At 41.2% G+C, this 12023-nt stretch overlaps 1 protein-coding gene across 1 annotated transcript in view; it reads right to left on the bottom strand.

The window, feature by feature from the left end:
* Nucleotides 1-1631: 1631 nt before the first annotated feature.
* Nucleotides 1632-12023, bottom strand: part of ly75 (lymphocyte antigen 75) — a 30591-nt gene continuing 20199 nt past the window's right edge. The window contains exons 25-35 of the mRNA XM_080772240.1: nt 10601-10821; nt 10039-10204; nt 8625-8792; nt 8347-8469; nt 7430-7615; nt 6404-6627; nt 5489-5669; nt 4191-4352; nt 3943-4059; nt 3369-3542; nt 1632-3178 (exon numbers count right to left, since the gene is read on the bottom strand). Coding sequence (XP_080628366.1) covers nt 2991-3178; nt 3369-3542; nt 3943-4059; nt 4191-4352; nt 5489-5669; nt 6404-6627; nt 7430-7615; nt 8347-8469; nt 8625-8792; nt 10039-10204; nt 10601-10821 — 1910 coding nt within the window. The 3' untranslated portion in view covers nt 1632-2990. The remainder of the gene's footprint in view (nt 3179-3368; nt 3543-3942; nt 4060-4190; nt 4353-5488; nt 5670-6403; nt 6628-7429; nt 7616-8346; nt 8470-8624; nt 8793-10038; nt 10205-10600; nt 10822-12023) is intronic.

Genomic DNA, 12023 nt, shown 5'->3' with positions numbered 1-12023 from the left:
TGAGTAGCTGTCTGCCTTCCTGCCTGTCCAATTGTCCATGAGTAGCTGTCTGTCTATGAGTAGCTGTCTGCCTGCCTGCCCAATTGTCTATGAGTAGCTGTCTGTCTGTCTATGAGTAGCTGTCTGCCTTCCTGCCTGTGATATGGCAGGAACTGTGATATGTGATATGGCTGACTGAGTAAAATAAAACAATCTACCTGAAAATAGATAGCTATAAGTGAAGAGCAATTTCCGCAATTACCATTTCCGCAATTTCCGCAATTTCCGCAATTTCCGGAATTACCATTTCCGCAATTTCCGCAATTTCCATTTCCGCATTTCCGCAATTTCCATTTCCACAATTTCCGCAATTTCCGCAATTTCCGCAATTTCCATTTCCATTTCAAACTATTAATGGCAGCTGGGTTTCATCATTCAAATAAAATAGAATTCTGTCCGTTTAGCTATAAAATTATGTCAGGGAATAGGGATACACAGTATATGTCTTTCATTTGCATTGCATCTCCCCCCCCCCCCCCCAAGCTTTTATTTTCGTTCGAGTAATAGTACAACTCTAATAGTATTACTTATAATAATGTAATTAAAGATAACTTCATTCAGATTTATTTATTTTTATTTCATTTTCCAGATTTTTTTTCTTCTTTTCTTTAGATTTTCATTGTTGGGCCAGTCATAATGGTCCCGCGGGCCTGATGTGGCCCGCGGGCCTGAGGTTGAGTATCACTGCCCTAGTGGCTATTTAAACTTAGTTGACCTAATTGTCCCCATTTTGGGTTGAACATTCGGCAAAATGACCCAGTGAAAGATGAACTCGGCTAAGAAGATCGGCTATCGTTGAGGTTTGGCGTAGAGGGAAAGAAGTGGTGCTAGAGCCCTGGGGGATCCTGGTCAACTAGAATCTAAGTTAATTTATGTTTCCCAAAGGTCAACCGTCTGCATGGGAGAATTGGCTCCCAAAGGTCAGCCTGTATGGGGTCACCTGTCTGCATGGGAGAATTGGCTCCTAAAGGTCAAACTGTATGGGGGTCACCTGTCTGCATGGGAGAATTGGCTCCTAAAGGTCAAACTGTATGGGGGTCACCTGTCTGCACGGGAGAATTGGCTCCTAAAGGTCAAACTGTATGGGGGTCACCTGTCTGCATGGGAGAATTGGCTCCCAAAGGTCAAACTGTATGGGGGTCACCTGTCTGCATTGCGAGCATGGTTTTGTCCTCGGGTTGAGTACAGAGTGACATAGAGGGTGCGCTGTAACTGGCCAGTCACTGTGATTGACAGCCTACACCTAAACCCAACCTTAACCTCAGTAAAACTATACCTAAACCTAACCTTAACCTCAGTAGAACTATACCTAACCTTAACCTCAGTAAAACTATACCTTAACCTAACCTTAGTAAAACTAACGCAGTGGCTAGGGGGCGTTTCCAAGAACCCGAATCAGAGGATGAAACCATGCTAGCGTCTGCATGGGAGAATTGGCTCCCAAAGGTCAAACTGTATGGGGGTCACGTCTGCATGGGAGAATTGGCATGACTAAAAGGGGGAGAGCCAAAGTCCTCCAAAATAAAAAGCACCTTCTTTAAAGTTAGTCTGATTGTGTATGGGGCATTTTGTTAGGACTTCGGTATTCTATTCATAATCAAGAATGGATTTCTGGACAGTCACTGGGAAAATGAACCTGGCAGGCATGGTTTATATAGGGTCTATAGCCTACTATAATATATGAACTATTTAAATGTGAACAAGAAGCAAAATCTAAACACACTTTGACCATCAAAACGAGTCATTTTATTGGAGGGCAGCTAAAACTATCGTATTTGAATTGATAGACCAGTTTAAGACCAATGTAAAACGTGGAAATAAAACATTTGGCTTATCTTAATATGCGTGGGTTAGCAAGCCCAATGAGCCAGTCCTTGAAAACAATAGGAATGTCTCAGACTATCAACGTTTCAACATATTCAAAGTATCTTTGGTTCAGTACTCGAGACTGTTATATAAAAATACAATCAAATCTTTACAAAGTATTCACAGCAAAGCACTAGTGCAAATTGACAGTCTAACAGACAGAAAGCCATAAAGAAAAACATCTCTAAACGTCATTGTGCTTCAAAGGGAACAGCTGCTCCGTCACATATTAAAGTGCATTCTTGCTCAGTAGTTAAGTGCATAGTAAAGAGATTTACATAAAAACAGCATATACAACCTAGATATATACACTTACACTTTACCAACATGTTCACTTCAAATTCCTCCCAATAGACGATGTCCCAGACATGTCTTCAAGTCAAATGGTTAAACTAAAATATACTGTATATTGCAGATTTTTCAAACTGTGACAACTGAACACTATTAATTGGCTATTACAGTAGCAAGAAGTAAATATGAAGAAACTCAATAGTGGAAACCTACCCTGAAGAGCAACACACATTCAATATCAGATTTCTTTTTTTTCCCCTGTGGAAAAGTATGTATGCATTTATATTCGTAGTCCGTCATCCTTGACAAAGATTTTGCTACTGTGTTTTTTTAATTGCTAAAAGATTGTTGAAATTTCAACCTCAAAAGTAGGGCCAGGTGTAATTGGAATGCAATTCAACAATACATTGTTTGTCTTTTACACAAAATGGAGATGGCACAATGGACACACAGTGAATGACTAAATGTAAGTGAGATATAGACTACCAGAATACCATTTTGATGAAGTGTGGAAAGTTGTTTGATTTTGAGGTGTTTAAGACGGAAAAACAGCTAAAATCACAGGATAATCACCGAGGTGAAAACAGCTATTACCATTTTAAATAATCTAAAATAACTATTGTGAATATATCACAATTATTTCATGACGAATGCAGTGTTAGACAATTCTAGAAATTTGTCAGTTAAATAAATATACGTATATACTGTTTTTTTTAAAGGCAGGCTTCGTTTGCTGTTGCTGCAAATATTAAAATATAAACTGAGCAGGCACATAATTTCTTTCCTGAGGGTAATTAATCGTCTGCATCAGCTCCTGTCATAATACTGGTGGTGTCAGCTTCATCTTCAGTCCTCTTATAGCGAACAGCAGAGGAGAAGTAGCCGGCTCTGTTCTTCTTGTATATAATGAAGCCGATGGCTGTCAGGAGAGCTAGAACAACCAGTATTAAGAAACCCAGAGCCACTGGAGAGGCTCTGGAATCTGAAAACCAAACACACACAGTCAGAAAGCAGTCAACCCTTAATTCCCCCGGAGTGCACCAGGACCAAGAGAGGCGCCTGTACACTTTAAAATCTGAGTGTTACAAATGTGACCAAATGGACACACTAACATTGAGGATTTCAGTGTATCTGTAGACTCAGAGCATTTGATCAGGCCAAGTCGCACTCACTTGCTGCTATTTTGCAGACCACACGGCTGTGGCTCCCTTCGCAGCTGACACGGTACCACGTGCCTCCTTCTGCAGACACCATGACAGCACAGGGGGGCTCAGACGACTTCCCCCCGGACACAGACTCCCCACTCTCCCAGTTAGAGAAGGACAGGTCCGAATGAATAGGCATACCTGTGATGGTCATGGGAGAGGTAGGACGGAGCAGGGATGAGTGAGGTTGAGAGTAAAATATGGTAAAAATGAGAAGGTAAAACAATTGTAAGGATTATGCATTAAAAGCCCTGGTGCACACCTACTCAGAAATTGAGGGATCGTTGTAGGACGAGTGATTGTGATTTCTTTTAATCAAACCCAGTTTCATTCCAGTGTTTTTTTGAACGTGTAAAAAAATTACTTACCAATATATACAAAAATCACATCAAACTCAAGGATCAACAACCGAATGGGTGATGTGCTACTTCTTCAGTCATGAGTTACATGGTTAAATGAGGTGTGGAATACCGCATTGGCTGGTTGATGCTGTCACGTATTACTTCAATGCATGACATCCTTGTTGTTTTCTGGACTTTACCTTGCTTGTCCAGGTCTATGCCCAGCCATATGCGCCTAGTGATGAGAGGATTTTCTGACATGTACTTCAACACAAAGTCGTTCTCTTCTTTGGTGTTTATTGTAAGCAGATGAGCATCTGTCAAAACATATACAGTAAATAAAAAAACACATTCAGGTCATGTTAAGGGAAAAGGATGGACAACAATTGCTTCATATTAACAGATTAAGGCTGATGGACTAATGGCCAAAACGCTCAAAGTGCCTCACCCAGACTCTGACAGATGTCCCTGGCTGCCTCCATGTTGTAAACGGTATAGTTGTAAAAGCTCATGTCGAAGGCATAACAGTGGTCCTCGTACTGCACCCACTGGGAGAAACCACTGGCACGGGGACAGGACTTGGACACGGGGGTCACCTGCAGCTTCGCCCCTGATTCACAGAAACACATGGGTACAGTTACTGTCATGAAACTTACATGGAAATGGGTCAAATACTAAACACAAATGTTTTGCTTTGCCTTGCAGAGTTCAGCAAAAGAAAGATCAATTCAATGGTAATGGAATAACTCAAATCGAGAGTGTAAATTACATCATATAGGTTAATCAAATAATCAATAAGCATTTTGTTATAGTTTTTTGTATTTATGAGCATTTGTGCCTGTCGTAGACATGCACAGAGCAAGTTCAGTCAGGGAACCTCAGTTGAGTCGCGCTGGCCGTTAATTGGGCCGCCTCAGCATCATGCTCTCATCCACATGATTCACTCAGCCAATCACACACTCACTCCATCTCATACCGGCTACTTTAACCGGAGGTTTGCATTCCTCTGCCTGCTTGCTTGCTTGCTGCTGCTGTATCAGCGTGCCACTGTATACAAACCTGCTGTGCACCCACCTCCACCCCAGCTACCACCTGTCGTTTTGAATCTACTGTTTAGGTACGGGGGATTTCGGAGTCAAAACTAAATCAAATTTAGTTTTTCTAATCGACTAGATCAGTGGTTTTGGCCGTGCAGTGGCGTGCACCCAGTTACCTCCTGACCTAGCTGACAGAATGTCACTGCACTGAGAGACATGCAGCTGCTGTATACTCCCGTACCTGCTCTATCTTTACAACAGTGGTTTACCGTATTTTGCCGTTTGTGTTAAATAACACCATAAACCTGCCATTACCCTTTTCATGTCACGCACCCCCTAGGGTGTTTACGCACCACAGTTTGGGAGCCCTGGGCTAGATCAATTAATCTGTGTAATGTACTTCATTGTACAATGGTGACTTTACTCGTACAAAATAATGCTGGTATTATGATGCAATGATCTGCTATTTTAAATGTTTTATAAACTGTTAATTAATCGTAAACGAGACAAAGGTTTGAAATAATCATGATATTGATTAAAGTCATATTGCCCAGCCCTACTGTGTTATATGAATAGGCTGGTGACTACACACAAACACACACTAGGGATGTCAGAAAAACTAATAATGAATTAGAATAATCGTTTGAGGATTAAAAAAAATACAATTATTTAATACACAACACACACACAAACACACACTCAGTCTTACTCTGAGATGTGTAACATATGGCTCCATCTACCAAGGCGTGGCATTCCGTCCTGACGCGACCTCCAGTAGGAGTGATGTACACACAGACACCATGATCACCATGGGGGCCCGACAAGGCCGACGCGGCTTCTCTGTAGTCGTATGTTGTTCCATCAGACCACTCATCGGATGAGCCACTAGCCTGCAGGGAGGAAGACGGGCACATCAGCTCACCACGTGGTGAAATCACTTTACTTTACAGACTTTACTGTGTGTCAATGGAAGCAAACTGGAAATGTCATGATTTCTTTTTAATGATTAACTGAACGGACAAAAAAGAAATCCAAGTCTTTGGAGTCCGAGATGTGATCAGAGTGAGCTCTGTTAGCATCAGGTTTAACCACATAAACCTGGCGTCCCCCATCTTGGTAATATTTTCAAAAATAGCAAGATCTTCAAGCTCACAATTTGTTGTACGATTAAGGGCTCATGTGGTTAGGGCTCACATTCCAAGTATCCAGCTCCTAGCTGTGGTTTTCAAAGTTGGGCCCAGGGACCCCCATGGGTCCTTGAGGTCTATATAGCATCAAAACCACTTTAACCTTACAGTATATGCTAGATACATGAGCTATTTGAAAATAGCAAATCTACAAACTTATATATAAATATAAATAAAAGTGGTGGATATTTTTGAAACATTTTAACAACACCAATCTTGTATGGGGGTCCCTAATATATTTTCCGATGGTGGTCTGCGGCCAAACACAGATTAATTTGGAGTTCTTTGACACAAAAACTGTTTGAAAGGCATCGCTGTACTTCCTACAGCCCATTTCTAATGTATGAGAATTTCAGTTATTGTAGTATATGAAAAATGTAGCCCTTTGTTTTTGTGAGAAAAAAAAAGAAGAAAGGCACCGCTGTGGAGGCGCTTACATCCTGGTTGGACAGGCCGATCCAGAGTGGGAAACCATCTCTGCTGGCAATGAGCTTGAGGTGTGCGTCCTGCTGCACGTTGTGTATGCTGGCCAGGTGTCCCCCGCGCTGCCCGCACTCCTCCACGGCCTGAAACCAGCTCAGCTTCCTGGTAACAACCTGGTAAGTTAGGTTCCCATAGCGTTGAAAATCCTTAGCAGACTGGTTGTACTCATCTTTAGGTTCTGTTGGATTGACCGGGGGTTAAGTAAAAAATAAACATGTTGTTGCATGACCGTGTTTATATTGTGTAATACTTTTATGCTAGTTAAGAAAATAAATGTTTCATTGAGAGACAAAGTCTACGTAACTTTAAAGCTTTAAATTACCGTTTGGTAGAGGTTTGGGTTATGTTACTTATGTAACATGTGCCTTGTGATAATGTGAGACAAAGAACCGCAAATTAGAATGCCTCAACACTCCCAAATAGTCTCAAGGTGCACATCCCAACAATATGAAAACAAGAAAACAGCCAGCACTCAATATGTCCTTTTCACATTTCACATACTTCATCCAGACCTAATACAAATAGCTAAATCAACATGAAGTTGACATTTTTGTTTAAAACAAATGCCATACTGCATTTCTTTATATTATATATTGGCAGAATTGGCCTTGTTTGCATTTATGTGATAAAATAATGACTTTGAGGGCTGTTTCTCTGTACAACGTAAATCAACGAGGACACTGTTTTTCGATTACCAATTTCTACTCAACAAGCAACAGAGCAAGCTATCTCGCCAATTAGACTAGTTACATCTTGGCCAAAAAACACAATCCAAACCTCTACCAAAGTCTCATTTCTCTTTAACATTACAAAGCATACAACATTACTTTGTCTACAAAATAGCCAGTGATTCATCTCTATGAATGATCAGTCAACAGAGCTAGCCAAAGCCAGGGCTTCACTATCCAAGTTGTTTTCCCAAATCTTTAACTACGTATTAAAAATAAATATAATGTTGGGTGAAACAGCATGCAACCAACCTTTGTCCAGTTTACAGGCCACAATGCTGCTCTGTCTGAAGAGTGTGAAAAGGTTCTCTTTTGTATAAAGCTCCCACACTCCGTCAGTGTTAAGGCCAGCCATGAACTTTCCCTCCATCTCCGGTCGCCCGTTTCGCCAGTTGGAGTATTGCACGTAAGTGCCGTCATACCACTTCATCTGCTTATCTGCAGCACAACATCAACAACTCACCACAGTGTCATTCTCACTCAAAAGTGTATTAATTATTTTGTTGCCAATATGATATATTCCCTTCTTAGTTACTTTCTAGTTTGTATCTGCAAAATTTTTCTTACATAGAAAACCACAGTAGACATTATTATGAGCTACCCTGGCTCCAGCCCCTGAGTCTCTAGTCACGAGTCCACGACCATTAAAAAATATGTTATGGCACCAATAACGTGAAACGAAATGAAAATTCAGTTTCAGGCTAGTTATGAGATACTTTCTGTCACGAAATTCCATGCGGGTGATTATTTTTGTGACACAAGTGTGAGTTTGGAAGTGCTCGTTTTCAATAATGCAAAGTCTGGCTGCCTCCTGCATTATGTGTAATTTGGAGGTGGTACACAGGACCGTTGAGTGATTTCCAATGAGCGCTTCCAAACTCCAACACACCATGCTGCTCAATGTTTTGCCACCAAGTCTAGTGGAAAAGTGATCCATGTGCATAGTGGCATACTCTCTATTATGACATGGCAAGAATAATGAAACCAGGGTTTATGTGATTAAATACGAGCATACATCCACAGTGGCAGTGGGATTATGTAACTGGACTATTGTGGTAAAAGGGCTGGATAAAATGTCTTGCAGAGACTGGCAGAGATTGACTAACATCGGGTACATCTTCCCAAAATCAAGATTTAAAAAGTAGAAAGTGGAAAACTATAGTACTCACCATCGTCCTCTTGGAACAGTCCCAGCCATACGAACTGGACCAGGTCTTTGAAGGGCAGGAGCTGCTGTCTGACAAACTCGTTCTCCTCTGCATTGCGGATAGTTAGGATGTCTGCGTTTGAGTCTAAAAACACAAATGTCATATTCATCACCAGCTTATTGGGTAGGATTGTGACCTGACATGCATTCATGTCACCCATTCTGAAATGCATCTCTCTGGATAATGACTACTGGCACTTGTAATGCAATATAATCTGTACACACAGAACAAATCCTTACCAAGTGTTTTGCAGGTGTCATTAGTCTGTCCTTTGTTCAACTGGTCCCATCTGTTGATAACCAGCTGGAAGGAGTAACAGTTGTTCTTGAAGGGGATCCAGGTTGGACCATTCCTCTTATGGGGACACTTCACTGTAACACCACTGTCTGGTGTAGAGATGATCTCCTCTACAATGAAGATCACATTTCATTCTAATCACATAATAACAGTTTTTTTTATGTTCTTATTTATTCATTTATTTTCAATAAATCAATTGTATGTCCTTATCTTCCTGAGATAATATCCTTGAGCATTATTCTACAATTAGTCAAGCTGTGTCCGTGCGTATATGAATTGAAAGTACCAGAAGGACTTAAGTTCGGTGTGCTGACTATTACTTTATTACTATACAATTAGTCAAACCTTCTAACTCCAAACTAAAGGGAGATGGTAAGTCAACAGACACTGCACACTGATCATTGCAGCCCAGCACGGATTGGTGGTTAGTCTGAGGTGTTACTATTTAAAGAGTGATGTGTCATTAAGAAGACTATTGTGTTGAAAAGTTAATCTATAATAGAGCCTTGATTGGGAGCTTTTGCAAAGCCAGTGTGCACTGTGCAGACTTCTATTTATTTTTTATCTTGCCTTAAATGGTAAGTCGAAAACATGAATAATTGAATATGTAAAACACCATTAATACTTTTTTGGTACATTGTACATATATAAAAATGACTACAGGACAGCTGGGCATTTCTTAGTATTTCTTAGAGCATGGTGGAGAGGTTTGCCTTAGCAAAAAGGCACACTTTACTGTACTCAAATTATAAACGCGATTCTGATTTCAGTACGTGACATTCCTTTTTTGTGTTCCGTTTCATCACAGAAAAGCTGAATGAATTTAACACATTGAACCTTACCGCTTTCTCAGAACGCCACAGCGAAATACAATTCAGCGTTACTTTTGCTCAGCGGCACTTTGATGCTGAGCCAGGAGAAGCTGGGGATCAAATGCACCACTCTCTACATCCTGAGCCACTGCTGCCTTATATTACCTGCTGTATGCTGCTCAATTTAACCTCAAACAAGTGTATAACTTGACAGAGGTGATTTGTCACCGCTGTAGTTTTATTGTGCAATGTTTTCAATCATCTTCCTGTTTCATGTGCAGTGTAGCACCCAAGCCCCCAGTAAGGCTATCCAACGTTGAAGCTGCCACTACCTACTGGCGAAAAGTCGAACTGCAGCACGTTCATGGAGGTGGATGGACATTCATGACGTCATGTGCGTCAGGACCTGGTCACTTCTTCTGCTCACTCGAGCCATTGAGTTATATTGTACTTCTGGCAGTCTTCCGGGTGCTTCAAAACACCACTGAGCAACTTCCACTGAAATGAATAGCGGGGAGGGGGGCGGGGCTGACGCTCCACTCACCATGATTTGGCTTGTGACAGATGGCCCCTTCTAGTATCTCCTCACACTCTGTGGCTTTCCAGAAGCTGTCGGTGTCCAGGTACACACAGGAGCCACTGGTGGCTTCAGAAGACCAGCGACTAAAGACAGTGTGACTGTTGTCTGACCAGCGGTAGTGAATGCCATCCTGATCAAACAAACAAAACGTACAGTACAAGCTATAAAGCCTTCCTTCCAAAATAAACACAATATGTTAGATTAGTAGTATGTTAATTAATAGTTTCATTCATCATATTATGATGAATGCAACTATTAATTCTTAGCATTTATTCTTATATATATTGATTACTTGAATGAATTGGTTGTCGTGAAATTAGTGAAAATAGCAGATCTACAAGCTCAGAACGAATCATGATACGACATACTGTGGGCTTATAGATCGCCAATTTTTTTTTTAATCTATAATAATGACATTCCCAAAATAGGGATTGACTATATTTGTATGATTACATTGATGAACTATTACACCCATAATGATGAACCAACATACTGTACATGCAGGTTTTATTTTCAGCAGACTTACGTCTTCACTTCTGAGGCCGATCCACATAGGTGTACGTGCGCGGCTCACATGCACAGTGAGGACAGATTGCAAGAGTGTCTCGGCCACGCTGGCCAAGTCCATGTCCTTTTTCCTGCATTCCTCCTGCGCCTCAAACCAGGTGAGGTTCTGCTGGAGCAGCAGGAAGGTGTGGTTGTTGACATGGAGGGGCTCCGAGGCGAAGTGGGGCTCCTCTGGCTTGTCTGACATGAGAGGTATGACGTAGAAGCAAAATGGCCATCATAAGAAACTAAAGTGAATGATGTAATGTAATATATATCATCATATCATCATAGGAGTAGGGAGCGCTCCGCTGTGTTCATTGTAATGTAATACGTTATATCATCATAGGGGTAGGGAGCGCTCCGCTGTGTTCATTGTAATGTAATACGTTATATCATCATAGGGGTAGGGAGCGCTCCGCTGTGTTCATTGTAATGTAATACATTATATCATCATAGGGGTAGGGAGCGCTCCGCTGTGTTCATTGTAATGTAATACATTATATCATCATAGGGGTAGGGAGCGCTCCGCTGTGTTCATTGTAATGTAATACATTATATCATCATAGGGGTAGGGAGCGCTCCGCTGTGTTCATTGTAATGTAATACATTATATCATCATAGGGGTAGGGAGCGCTCCGCTGTGTTCATTGTAATGTAATACATTATATCATCATAGGGGTAGGGAGCGCTCCGCTGTGTTCATTGTAATGTAATACATTATATCATCATAGGAGTAGGGAGCGCTCCGCTGTGTTCATTGTAATGTAATACGTTATATCATCATAGGGGTAGGGAGCGCTCCGCTGTGTTCATTGTAATGTAATACATTATATCATCATAGGGGTAGGGAGCGCTCCGCTGTGTTCATTGTAATGTAATACATTATATCATCATAGGGGTAGGGAGCGCTCCGCTGTGTTATTGTAATGTAATACATTATATCATCATAGGGGTAGGGAGCGCTCCGCTGTGTTCATTGTAATGTAATACATTATATCATCATAGGGGTAGGGAGCGCTCCGCTGTGTTCATTGTAATGTAATACGTTATATCATCATAGGGGTAGGGAGCGCTCCGCTGTGTTCATTGTAATGTAATACATTATATCATCATAGGGGTAGGGAGCGCTCCGCTGTGTTCATTGTAATGTAATACATTATATCATCATAGGGGTAGGGAGCGCTCCGCTGTGTTCATTGTAATGTAATACATTATATCATCATAGGGGTAGGGAGCGCTCCGCTGTGTTATTGTAATGTAATACATTATATCATCATAGGGGTAGGGAGCGCTCCGCTGTGTTATTGTAATGTAATACATTATATCATCATAGGGGTAGGGAGCGCTCCGCTGTGTTCATTGTAATGTAATACATTATATCATCATAGGGGTAGGGAGCG

This window comes from Protomyctophum bolini (assembly GCF_963924005.1).
Source record: "Protomyctophum bolini genome assembly, chromosome: 1".
NCBI classification, from domain to species: Eukaryota; Metazoa; Chordata; class Actinopteri; order Myctophiformes; family Myctophidae; genus Protomyctophum; species Protomyctophum bolini.
This window is presented reverse-complemented; position numbering and strand designations above follow the sequence as displayed.